This window comes from Sardina pilchardus, chromosome 17 (assembly GCF_963854185.1).
Source record: "Sardina pilchardus chromosome 17, fSarPil1.1, whole genome shotgun sequence".
In the NCBI taxonomy this organism is placed as follows: Eukaryota; Metazoa; Chordata; class Actinopteri; order Clupeiformes; family Clupeidae; genus Sardina; species Sardina pilchardus.
Window position 1 is genome coordinate 19,400,428 of NC_085010.1, and position 13,534 is coordinate 19,413,961.

The following is a 13,534-nucleotide window of genomic DNA, read 5'->3' on the forward strand; positions in this document are numbered from 1 at the left end:
GGCCAAAATGAGGATCAGTATTGGGCTTTCCTTTACTTAACTATTTCAAAATGATCAGCTGTTACACTCATAGATATAGGCATATAGTTATATCGGCCAATGGGCTCTATTTATCAACTTATGTTTGATGAAAATGTTGTCCATTTCCTTTGAAATTAGATGAGCTGATGAGCTGAACTGAGCTGAAATGTTTAGTTTCACTTATGAAATAATGGAATACTCATTTTAAAACAATTTAATAGGCTAGATCAGGTTCAGAAACCTGTCCGTCCTGGTTCACTTCTAACTAATAGTTGTACAAAAGCGTAAAAACAGAAACTGATCATTTGGCAGTGATAAAGTGATCACATCTTCAGTGGTCCATGTCAACAGTAACACATCAATCTGTTTTCTGATGTAGTGTTCCTGTAACTGGTGTCACATGTCGTGATGAACTTCAGGAATTTCTTTGTTGTTCTTAGTGAACAGCTGCAGGACTTCTAAGGTATAAAGGGTTAGGGTTATAGTGTTTTACATGCAGTTCTCTGTTTCATACTGCACTGCTTTTCAGTAACGACATGTAGTGTGTGTAGGCGTGTTGCTGAGCTGAGCTAAGCTATAACCAAAGTGGATTGAGTATAAGCAGAGTCACTTCCCTTTTTCTAGTCAAGCATGTGATAGCTGGCCAGGCCTTTCCTGCTGATGACATCTCTGTGGCCTGTTGGGTAAGCAGAGGCACCGACGCAGATAAGAGACGTCAGCACCGCAGTGTAAGAGCGCAACAAGCGAGGGAAGTTGCTAAAAACCCCATGGCGTGTGAAGAAAGGATGCAGTCACCAACGTGTCAGATGGACTGTTTTAATCAAACTAGTGTGCAGACATGAGAGGACATATAAATAGAATTAAATAACAGAATAAATTACAACAAAGACAGTATAGGCTTTCTTAGAATGACTGGCTGACTGACTTGCATTAACATTGCAGTATTTACAACTTGACAATAATAACAAGAAATGGTGTGAAAATAACCAGTCACAAACACTCTGCAGGAGCAATGGTTTTAGGAACACCATCTCTACATGTCTCAGCCAAGTGCTCCATAATGTGATGTCTCAAAGCCCCAGCATCAGAGTAGCTTCAGAAGACATGCCATAGAGACAGACAGACAGCAGACAGTATCACTACAGGCTACAGCAGTTATGTAACTGAAGCGTTCGGTTTGCAGAGCATATATGCTGCAACAATCAGCTTCCACTGCAATCAGGAACTGGCTACACCAGACAAGATGGCGGTGCGTAGGCCTACATTCACAAAAATTAGACCAGTCCTCTTAAACTGTTTTTACACTCCACGAACGGTGTTGTATCATATGTATCGTTGATTTTTCTTTTCTGTAGCTCATCTGGTACTTGGTGCCAGACAGCAACACCCAGATCATGGGTCAGTCGAGCAGATATGCTTATGAGAATGTAGTTGCTACAGAGTAGAATCAACCAGTGTACAGTGAAATCAAGCAGTTCTCTCTTTAAGAGTTGTTTTCAACACCTTTCTGAGTTGATATGGTCCCGTTTGACTAAGTGTTAAAACAAACTATAGGCTAGAGCTCGTTACTGTCTTCAGATCAAACTCTTGAAGATCTTTTGAAGTTGAACACTTTTAGCACATGTGAACTTTACAGTGTAGAATAAACATAGATGCCTGAGTCCTTGTCATACATCCACCTTGACCCCTTCCTCCGCCACAGAGCCCTGAGAGTTTGAAAAGACACGGGTGAACCGGTTCCGGCCACCACCCTGCTTGGATCGTCGCTTTGCCGGGCTTCTGTAGAAGGACAGCTGGGTGGAGAGTTCCGAGGAACTCAAGCACAGTGGAGAGGGAACGTCGAGGTGCGCCAGGTGGGCTGAATCCAAGAACGTCAACGAATGCCGGTTCTCTCCGTTGGAGGGGTCAGCGGCGGCGAGCGGCCTGAAGGAGAGGTCCTCCAACGCCGAACACAGCGAGCTGGCGTCCGCGCTGCCCCAAGCGCTCAGGCGGCTTCCGCTGCTTCCGCTGCTTCGGAGAGAGCTGCCATCGTCCCCAGGTGAGGAGCTCAGGGACATCTGGGACTCCCCAAGCAGACGATTCCCCAGCTTTTCTGAGGGCGGAACCGAACGCAAAGGTTACCAATTGTTTATTTTTTTCTGACGAAGTGTAAACACACAACAATAATGAATCAAAAGCCAATTTCCCCCTCCCCCACCACCTCCTTCCTCGCCTCTCACATGCGTGACCTCAGAACTGTTTTCCGAGAAGAAAAAAGGGCACTCAAGCAAGCTCAAAAAAACTCCACCTTCCCCCAATGTGTGCCTCTGAGACAAGACAGGATGTGTGTTGCGGTGTGATCGTTGGAGGCTTGCAGAATGGCTAAGAAGTTCCCTCACTTACCTCCAGTTAATTGTTCTTCTCTTGAACACAGCCCGTAGAACTCGGTTGACTTCTCTTTTAGACGACACTGTGGTTAACACATTTTGGGGTTGGTAGAAAACGGTAGAGGTAAAGTCACTTTAGGTCATCAACACAAACAGTGCTCTCAATTAATCACATGAGGTTAAGAGAATAGGCCAACTCTTTGGGAAATTTGTTAATTTGCTGTCTACCCATACTTAGAAGTATAAAAAAAACATTGGCGTGTTGTTTAAGGGGTGTGAGCACACCTAATAATCACTTTACAGATCTCATAAAATTAAAAAAAAATGTAAAAACAGAAAAAAAACTTAATTTGCTACAAGTATTGTTTCAACACTGGTGACACATGACTAACAGGCGGGGAGGGTTACGCACCTTCAGCTCCCACAATCTCCTCTTCAACTCCAGTTGCTTAGCCATGACTGCACTAACTGTTTCCAACCTGGAATATAATCCAACAAAGAAAGATGTAGCACAAAATTAGCACAAAATGTTTTTGCACATAGACAAGAAAATACAGGTTTAAAGTTTAAAAGTTTGGAAACACTATACCATAGTTACTATACTATCAAAACACCAAGTATAGTGTACATTATTTAGAGGAAATGTCTTAGAGCACAATACTTTTAACATCGAGGTGTAATGTACAGTACAGTATATGTTTACACATTGTGAACACATCTGAATTTTGTACCTTGAGGTTTTGAATTGACTTTCCAGGTGAACTAGTGCTATTTTATACTAGTGTATACAGTGGTACAGAGAGTTGTACCCTAACCCTAAACATTATTATATAAAGAGCAAATTGATGCCTAATGCTGGAAGCTTTTACAAGGATGTAAATGCTTGTAGTGATACGTTTCAAATAGTCCCCGAAAATCACCCCACAGAAAAAGTTTTTGTGTTGCTGTGGTAAGCATCTCACCTGATGCTGAGGCCAGAATTCAGAATGGTGTCAGTGAGATGCTGATGAGGGAATTCTGTTATACACACATCATTTACCGACACTAGGACATCCCCTGTGAGATGGAGGCAGGTAGACAGAGACAAAAGTGAAAGAGAGAGAGAGAGAGAGAGAGAAAGAGAGAGCGAGAGAAATGTTAGCTTTGAGCAGATTGTGGAGATAAGATATCCTGTTTTCATGCAAGTCTATGCCACAAAAAAATTCAGAAGTTCATCGATGCCATGATAAGACACTTACCAGGCTTCAAGCCAGCTTTCTCAGCTGGGCTGTCTGGGTTCACGCAACTCACAGACACTCTCAAGTCCTCTGCTGGACTGTCGTTACACTAGACACAGAGACAGAGAGACCGAGTTAGATCACCAGCCACCATCCAAACAAATAATCACACTGAACACAGAACACACTGAATTTCAATTATTTAATTACGTTTCAATGGAGCTCACCATAATTTCAAACCCAAACGTTTCATCATCTTCTTTCTCCAATACAAGAGATCTCCTGTACAATACAGAGTACGAGTGAGGACATGTCATCTTCACACATATAAATATCATTACGTTTGACAAGTGCTTTGAAACATGTTAGGGAATTCAGTTCCTTACCGTAGAGAGGCAGGGCAACCTAGTGGCGGTTCTGACTGATTAACCTATAAAAAGAAAAAGGATATTCTCATGTAAATGTATAAACATGTCAATCACAATGGAACTGCGTCTCTTCCAACTCTAACAGAGACAACTTTTTAAATAAAAAAACCCTCCATTTTTAAACACTAACCCTTTAAAAGAGGGACAACCAAATGAACCAATTGAACCAAATATATGAAGGCAAGGCTTCAACAATAGGAATTAGTTAGAAAGTGACATCTTAGCATAAGCCTATTTTCAAGGCTTATGTGCTTACGTGGATTTACCCGTCTTGGTCAGATTTAAGACTCACCATCAGATCCTGTCCTTGATTTGAATTCAAGTCATGATCCCCAGGGTCTGGGTAGACATGGCCGTGGGGCTTGTGGCGTAGGGTCAGTTTTCCCCACAGAGAGTCTCGGACACTGTTTCCCCGCCGCACCAGCTTTCTGAAGCTCTTACCAGGCTTTCTTGTCATCATTCTTCTTTGGTGTCGACTGTGAGCAGAATCAGGAACGCTATGATCAAGACTAGTGTGCGTGCTGAGCTTACAGTTATGAGTGCGTCACTCGGCAGATGATGCAAACACGTCGAAAAGCCACAAAGTCTGGGTGTCAATTTTTTTCTTGGTTCCTCTCTCTCTCTCTCTCTCTCTCTCTGCCTATGCTTATCTCTCTCTCTCATTGTTAGTTCCTCAAACACCAAACCACCTTTAGTTTATGCAAAAGTTCATGTAAATGTGTATTGCCTGATCTTGTCCATTACAGAATGCAATGTGGTGTGTCTTTTCTCTGTAGGCTACTGAAAAATACAAGGCCTGATGTAATGACTGCCAATAGTTGCTTTTCTTATGTCTCACAGCCTGATTGATTAGGCTACTTTACTTTAAATGTGTGACTGTTAGCAAGAGTCCCATGAGGAAGTCTGAGATATTTTTAGTTGTAATAAGCCTACACTTTTAGTGGTTACACCCAATGATTCAGATCAGTAGCACTGAGATGTACACTTGCGTAACTATGACACTGAAAGATCACAACTTTACTTTAGCCTACCAACCTTCACCAAGCCAAGGTTACACAGGTTCTACGGATTTCTCCTGTCTCTGAAATAAACACAGGTGTCTTCTCCAGTGGGTAATTAAAATAGCTTGATTAATGTTTATTTAAGGTATTAATGTTTAATGAGCTTGGGGTACTGTATGACAATAGGCCTACGACCAAAGACGTTCTACCTTACCTCGATGGCACTGTTGTTTCATTTCTCAGCAGCCGGACAGATAGGATATCAGCCGCTGGGTGGCAGACGTTAGCTCTGGATGTGTTTCAGCACAGCCCATTCTAAATTTGTAATCTTTTTTCCGGTTCTTCTCTGTGGATGGTGTGATGATACCCGTGAGACCTATGAACAGCATCTGCTATTGTGATGCATGATTTTATGTTTACTATGCGATACATTATGAATGGGGAAAGAAACTTAAAGTAACTGAAAAGCCACGCGTTTATTTTATGTCCTTGATATACCACTAAATTTACGGTCTCTCTCTCTTTTTTAAAAAACAAAAAAAACAATAGGATGTTTAATAGATAATGGATTTAAACACATCTAGCATATTTTCTAAATCAAACTAAAATAAAATATAATAATACAAAAATATATATTAAACGGAAATTAAAAAATATCTCCCCTCCCATTTTGAAACGTAACATCCGTTGCAGATTTAACTCATTCCGGCATCATTTTGGTGGCATCTCCAACTATCCGCCTCAAATCATCATTGAAAGTAAGGAAGATGCAATTTCTCTCTCTCTCTGTCACATTACATAGTCTTTTTTACGGTTTGTCATCTATGAATTAGCGTGCATGTGGATTAAGTTGTATTTTAAATGTACAACAGGCGTTTTTGGTAGAAGCAGCTGAGTAATGTTAGCTAACTGTAGGCCCTGCCATGTAGGCTAAATGGTACCCAGAAGGCGTTTCCGAGGCAGAGCAGTGATTTCATCCCAGATCGGAGGTCTTTATTGCCTGCTATTTTCCAGTTTATTCTCGATACAAGATTGCTAAAGAGATTGAGGTAAAATCGCCACCCATCGTAACTGGGGTGGGTGGGGTATGCCTGCAGCATCCGAAAGTGCTATAATAGCTTGCAGGTTAGACAGAGAACAAGTAAGCTAATAGCTAGATGAAATGGCGAATCAATTTAACGTTAATGTCAGGAAGCTTGATGGCAGACGTAATCGTATGAAAGTGGATTATATGTGTCGTAAAATAAATTAATTAATGAATGCATGCCATTGTTCTTGTTTGCAGAGTAATTGGCAAAGTCTTGATTTGTGCGTTAGCTTATTGTTATATTGATGGTACGAATCCAGACTAAGGCTGCCTTTCTCTTTCAGCAGTTCCTGTGTTCGACTCAGACGACCAGCAAACATGAGCTCTGAACTCAATTACCGACGGGCAAAACCAGGTAAAAGTGTCTTCGTTTCTGACCCATCGTGCTATCTCCCAAAGGACCACTGAATTATTTATACGGTTTCGTTCCTTGAGGTCTTTAAGTACCATCTCTGTATTTGTGCATATGCTTAAATGTGCTGTGTCTCGTAATGGCTTTTCACTTGCTGCACATTTGCTATATCAGCGCCAGTGCGTGTAAAACATTAGGCTAAGTGTGCTGCGTTGAACGAGTTGATGTGTGATGGATATTGTGTAATGCCCTAATACCGTGGCTCCCTCTCCCCTCCACCCAGGCAAAAAGACATTTCAGGGTAATCCTGCAAATGGTGTTGTTGGCCCAACTTCTCAGATCCCTGGGCTGTGTCAGACTGCCGACACAGCACCAGAGGAGAGAACCACTGGCCGGAGGGTGGGGATTTTTGAGAGCGACTCGGATTATGTTAAGCTGGCCAAAGGAGGAGGGCATAAAGGTATGTAAAGGCCCTCGCTGGGACTCAAATGTTAGCCTAATACTTGTGTACTGTACCTCTTCCAAGGGCTTTGAGTTGATCTCTTTTGGGGTGGATTTTTATTTCAGGATTGCTCTCGCATGACGATGTGGAGGAGGGTCAGGGGGGCAACCCATCCTATAGGCCTCCTGAGTGGTTCTCGGCCAACTCTGGCTCCAGGTCCCCGTTAAGGTAAGGCCGTGCTTGTGTGTGTGTGTGTGTGTGTGTGTGTGTGTGTGTGTGTCGGTCACTAGTACTGACCGAGCGAGACAGAGGTGGAAAACTCCAGCATTAGAAAGCAAAAGTCCTACCATATTTTGATTTCTACTTGTGCACTTAACACAAGTTATCTCTGTAATTAACTGATCTATCTGGTTGGTTTAATTTAGTGAATAGTTTGAACATGTAGGGTGAAAGATTTAGATGGCGGGAATGGAGCCTGCGTCAAAAGCGGGGACTCAAAAATGGGCGTGTCCACCAGACATAAAATCTGATCTGTCTATTGACATTCATGCAAATATCCCTTTACTGTAAGAATGGGACATTCTGCTAGTGTGGAACATATAAAACAGGTCTGAAAAGCTGTGGCCATGTTTTCCAGAACTGAATTTCTTGAAGAAATGTTACATATTATTCTTTGAAAAACCATTCAGGTCAGATGCACAACAATATTGCGATTGTAAATGCTACTGTCTGACAACGTCTGACGCATTCCATTTAAAGGTATTTCTCAACACTGCTAGTGGTCAGCTTTTAACCAAATCTGTTATTAATTATTGATCTGCCCACTACGTGCATCTGACTCTCTCTGAACACAGTGTGCCTGCACTGGTTCCAAAAAAAAAAATGCTGCCATACCCGGGGGCCATTTTGTGGCAGTCTTGGAGTTTTCTACCTCTTAGTTCAGCAGGTGGTTGATGTTGTTTGTATTGACCATTTGATGTGGACCTTCTTAATGAGTCCTCGCATCGCAGTGAAATACAGCGCTGGAGGGATTCGGGATGATATTTGTTTTAGTTTTCTTACCTGACATAGGGGGAGAGTTAAGATGGAGCACAAATATGAACGTCTTCATTTGTGTGGCTGTTTGATATTTTGGGCACTCTTGTGTACAGCATCATGAACAATCTGGCAAGTTAAGTCAAAGACGACCGAGACAGCTAGACAACTTAAATAGTCTTCAACAGCTCTCAGGACTCCGTAAGGTTTAGAAGCTCAGACAGAAATGACAATAAATTGGGTTACCATTGAGTGTGGGTGTGCACACCTTGCATTGCCCTACGAAATGTGTTCTACATCTTAGCATAGCTATTCTGTTGTTACATCCCCCCCCTATGGTGTTGCCTTCTGTTCCTTTTTACGAGCCAGTTCAGAGATCTATATCAAAGTGATTGCCCTCACTGTAACTCTACTCGCGTCTTATGATTGAGGAATCCGATTGAGGGGGGAAATGTCAGTGTTAACGCATGGCTACGCAAACGGACCCCTCCGGTGAGCTACGGATGGGCGTTCCCGCTCCATCCCGCTCCATCTTGGTTCCGTTCCGGGCGTGTAAATCACCATGGTCTTGTGCTTTCAGCCCAAGCCAAGCGTCTTCAGCTGACAGCACCTCCTCCAACGGAGGCCACAAGAGTTCGTCCAAAGGGGCAGCCCGGTTGCTGGCTGCTCCCTTTGGTACGGATGAAATCTCCCCCTGGGATCAAGACACTGATGCCTTTACCGCTGGTAAAGACAAGGTGAATGGATCAGTCCCACTGGTGGTGTCGTGCCATTATCTCATGTATCCATTTAATTTTTTTTTTTTTTTTTTTCATGCATTTTTCAAGCATGTCATCCCCCTTGCCACGCAGTAACTGCTCCTTCATTGCATTCTCTTATTCATTTATTTTGCATTTTCTTCTGGTAATTATCTTCTTTTCTGTAATTATTTTTCTTGTTAATCGCGGGTTTCCTTTGTCATGAAAGACCACTGACCCCGCTGAAAGAAGTTTTGAATGCTCAGGCTTGTTGAAAAGTAGTCATCTTCTAACACTATTTTTGTGCCTGGTGTAGCCTGCCTGTTAGGAAGCCTTAACTTGTGATTGCCCTGATCACAGCTTTTGTCAATAGTAAACTCTCTGAAGCACGTCAAGCCATAATTCCATGGTGGTGTAATGGCAAACCTAGATAAGATAACCTAGAGGAAGTTATAAACCTGATAACGCTTCCATTTATTCGTTTAGCAGCCATTTTTATCCAAACTGACTTCCACATGTCAATTATTACCAGGCCCATTGTTCCCGGAGCAACTCAGGGGCACAACGGTGGCAGCTGGGAATTGAACCCACAACTTCTCAGGCTTTTACATTGCCACCGGCGCTATATTGATGCTAATAAGTGTTACTAATAGAACCGGCCCTATATTGATGCTAATAGAATACAGTAGTGTTGCTAATAGAAATGTGTCTTCTATTAGGAGGTTTCACACTTCCTCTGGGTTAACCCAGATCTGTCACTTAACCACCTACTGGAATAAACCCCGGGACATGCGTCCTGTTTGCCCTAAAAAGCATTTGGACACTAAGAAATATACTTTTATTTTTCATTTACTTTTTCTTTTTTTTTCTGTTTGAAGGGTAGTGTGTCACTGTGGTCATACTTGCACTTTGTTCTCTGTCATTAATGGTTTGGCTATTTCTGGATACTTGAGACTTGTGTAATGGAAAATAAATAAGTGGGCTCTATTTCCCCCCCATCTCCTTCCTCCCACTCGATGCTTTGCTTATCATTCAATGTTCCTCCTTTTTTGAGTTTCATTGTTTTCAATTCATTATGATTTGCCACATGCCATGTTTGCTTTCTTTCATTTTTGGAAATATAATTGGTTGTTTTGTTTTAATATTGATATTCTGTTCATCTTTAAATTATTCAATTTGTGCAAAATATGTGTTGTACTGTTGAGTTCTAAAGTTCACATATTACACACTTTATGTGCTATAAGGAAAGACACACAATCATATCCAGTAAATCAACACTATACTTGGAAAGTGAGGACATGGTTACACAATTTTAAGTTACATGCATTTTTGAAGTCACTACAAGCAGGTCCATGAGGCAAAATGGAGGGGGGGGCGGGGCAAGTTTGTCAGTCACTGAGCTCATCCTAAACTGTTGTGTTTCCTGGCTTATAAAATGCAAAGGTGGGCAATGCTACTAATCAGATGGAGAAGCTGACCATGAATGATTCCAAGGAGTTTGGAAAGTACAAAAAGATGTGAGTTCCATTTAATTTCCTAATAACTTCCTTTTTTCTAGTCAAAAATACTAAATTGGCATGTTTCACTGAAAGGTCATCCAACACCTCTGCCAACAGTTCACATGACAAGAAGACTGCAAAAGATCAAGTGAGCATGTCCAAGCTTTTGAGCTTTGGGTACATGGAGGAGGATGAGAAGAAATCGGTCGTCGATGATGACGCTTCCAGTAAGTCTTTATGTAGTTGAGCTCCAGAAGTGGACTCCCAAATAAGCTTTGCTCATACTTTAGTTCTTTAAATCTGCTTCAGGAAGACATTCAATTCAGTGTTATTTATGTTGTGCCATAGCATAAGACTTCGTCTCAAGGCACTTCATAGAGTAAAATATTTGCAGTATTTTTATTTTGTTTATTTATTTTAAATCGACATTGGGGACAAGACAAGTCCAAGACAAAGAGGGTTAAGATAATGGCTTCCTCTAATATAACCGAGGTCACTTGTGGTGTTTTGCGTGCGTGTACTGTACCCACATGACTCTTCTGTTTGCTTCTGCAGGTATGACGTCCGAGCAGACCAGCACCATTGCCCCAGAGGACGAGCTGGAGTAAGCGGCGGAGGCGGCCGGCGGGGAGGTGCGGAGCCCAGGGCGTCCCTCCCTGCTTCTTCACTCATACTCACGCCAGTTACATGTCTTTGTTCTCTTAACATCTGTCAAAAGGCCAAGCTCATACGGAACTTTTTTTCCTTTTTTTTTTTTTTGTAAAGTCATTTTGTTATCGTACATGAATGCCAAGTGGTACAAGTCCGTTGGTACTAAATATTTTTTTGTTGTTGTTGTTGTTGTTGTGACTGCAAAGAGGGCAAATGTAGTGTATGCGCTCAGCCTGCTAAACAAATGCAAGGTACAAGTTTGTGTTTTGAATTTTGTTTGTTTTTTTTTGTTTGTGTTTTTATTTTTTATGGTTTGTATTTTTGTTTTGTTTTATCTCTCAGGCACTACTTTTTTTCGTTGATGTTTTAAGGGCTCCGTTTGTTGGTGTGTGAGCTCACTGTAAACATTGCACACATCCCACCCAGCAGAGCAGCTTTTTGGAACTGCAGCAGTGAATCCTAGTGTGAGTTTACCTTCGTATTTATGCAGTTAGGCTCTAGATATGACTTAGGAACACATTTGTCATTAGTAACTGGTAAGCCACAAGTAAGGGACATAACTAGTGTGAGTGACACTCCTGGATCAAAAAATCACATTTTCACATAACAAAAAAAAGAATAGCTAACGAGCCTGGGAAGAGTGATAGCCTTGATATTGTTCACTGGCATAACAGTAGTACACTTGTTAACTTACTGATTTTTAACTCCATCAGAATGGCCCGTCCATCATTTTATTTGTCTCAGAATTGAAATAGAACACTTTTTGGAATGAAATCTCTGACAAAGCTTCATTTTGAAGGATGCATGATGTGATGGAACTGAGTAGATCTTCAATCCATTTCTTTGATCACTAAGAGAGCAAGTTACAACACTAACTTAAGTCACTCGTGGTGCACAGAAGTCTCTGTTTTGAGTGTGATATTGTACTATCTACTTCTCTTAACCATCACTGCGATTCTGAATCATATGTAAAAGCTGTTTCATGGTACATTTTTAAGAGCTGAATTGGCTCCGGGTCTCTCTTTTCCCCTCTGTTGCTGTATACCTTTTCATGTGGGCCCTTCCAAGTGAGTTGAGGTTGAATGTACAGTGATGTGTTTGTTGCTTTTCTTGCTAGGATGCAGACAGAAGTCGTCCACACTGAAACTGGTTGGATGTTTGTAAGGGCCAAGCAATGGGAGAGGGGATCTAGGCCCATGCCATGGAAAGCCTTGTATGATTGTTCTTTTGTTTGGTTTTCAACTGACCAGTTAACACTTGCTGTTGGTTTTGAAACAAAGATCAATGAAGATGTCTGCATGTACATGTGATGTGGTGATTGTGTTTTTTTCTCTCTGACTACGGGAATGATGCTAGAATATAATCCGGTGCTTGAACCCACAAAGGTTTTAAAGTTCTCCAACATCTTAACTTTAGAAGCTTACCCCATCCCCTTTCAATATATAAAATATAATAACACAGTGTGTTGTGTTCTAACAATTTTTCTAAAAAAAAAATGATACTTTTGTTTGCGAAAAAAAACCCATTTTACTTCTCACAGGTTTGCAAGAGTCTAACATGAAATTTATAGGTAATTCTCTTTCTGCCAAACAATACGGAAAGTGTATTTCTAACAATAAATAGTTGAGGTCCAACCGCCAATCTTGACTGCATAAAGAATTGGCTTTCCTTAATTCTGTTGATTGGATGAAGTTGAAGTGTGCACGAGTAAATTAATATCACATTTTAACACACCTGAAAGCCCCATACAACAGTGAGGTGATGTAAGAGTCAGTTTGCTTAAGGAGACCCGTTTAAAATCCTTATCTTGCTTGCAGCGTGAATTAGCGCCCTATATGTCACTAGCGTGAATTAGTGCCCTATGATATAGGGCACTAGCGTGAATATTTCCATGGCGCCATCTACTGGAAAGACTAAGTATTACGTGGAGTTCTGCATGTGTCCTGGATTCAAAAACATATTTTACTACCATGGAAACAGGTAAAGATGAATGTTCAGCTCTAATCACAGAATTTGACTTGGACTTTGAATTTGGGAAATGAGACTAACTGAAGCTATTTTGCCATTTTGAGCAGCAAATATCTTGTGTTTAGGCCTGTAAAATTCAGCAACTTCACCAAACCCTTTTGGTCCTGCAAAGGTCATTTTGAAGTGGTTTAACAGACCTTAGCATTGTTGTCACTTACCAGTGATCCCACTACTGCTACTAATCATTTTTTTTTTTTTTTAAAGTCTAACTTGCTATAACACACCTCTAAACAATTTGCAACAATTTTGGTATGACCGATAAGTGCAGTAATACTGAGGAAAATAGTTGGGTAAGAATGTCAGTGTCAATTGTAGAAGACTAGAAAAGAGTTCAGTTTTATTAAAACTATAAAGAATATACAATGGGTCACTAATTCAACTAAGCATATTACAGTGAAATGGGACAAGAGACAAAATGAATAGAAAAAGAACAGAACAGATTAAGAAGAAGCATGATCCATTGTGTGCCCAGTCTCAAAGCAGCTCCTGTCTCAACTAAGGCAAAGGTGAGCGTCACAGGCTCTGCACTTCCATGGGGTTCCTGCCCTCTTCTTACTGCTGTGGTTCCTCCAATACACACGGGTCCAGAGGCGGTTCAGAAAGTAAAAGTCCCGCCAAGTATTTGATCCAACCATTTAGTAAACCAGCTCATCCTAATTAGCAGACAGGT

At 41.3% G+C, this 13,534-nt stretch overlaps 2 protein-coding genes across 4 annotated transcripts; one reads left to right on the forward strand and one right to left on the reverse strand.

Annotated features, from left to right (window-relative positions):
* Nucleotides 1-823: 823 nt before the first annotated feature.
* LOC134062532 (cytohesin-interacting protein-like) lies at nt 824-4,579 on the reverse strand. Its single transcript, XM_062518567.1, has 8 exons — nt 4,325-4,579; nt 3,991-4,034; nt 3,832-3,886; nt 3,626-3,713; nt 3,350-3,443; nt 2,800-2,866; nt 2,404-2,470; nt 824-2,113 (listed from the first exon to the last, which is right to left on the reverse strand). Exons 1-8 carry the CDS (start codon nt 4,490-4,492, stop codon nt 1,689-1,691), a joined length of 1,008 nt encoding a protein of 335 aa, XP_062374551.1. The 5' UTR covers nt 4,493-4,579; the 3' UTR covers nt 824-1,688.
* A 1,132-nt stretch (nt 4,580-5,711) lies between these two features.
* Nucleotides 5,712-12,139, forward strand: c17h7orf57 (chromosome 17 C7orf57 homolog). Of its 3 annotated transcripts, none has more exons than XM_062518341.1 (8): nt 5,712-5,787; nt 6,405-6,475; nt 6,756-6,932; nt 7,040-7,142; nt 8,530-8,686; nt 10,130-10,203; nt 10,279-10,412; nt 10,741-12,139. In XM_062518341.1, exons 2-8 carry the CDS (start codon nt 6,439-6,441, stop codon nt 10,791-10,793), a joined length of 735 nt encoding a protein of 244 aa, XP_062374325.1. In that variant the 5' UTR covers nt 5,712-5,787; nt 6,405-6,438; the 3' UTR covers nt 10,794-12,139. The 3 variants fall into 3 exon arrangements, with proteins under 3 accessions (XP_062374325.1, XP_062374327.1, XP_062374326.1); XM_062518343.1 differs by having other exon boundaries at nt 10,303-10,412; XM_062518342.1 differs by having other exon boundaries at nt 5,723-5,791.
* Nucleotides 12,140-13,534: the final 1,395 nt, after the last annotated feature.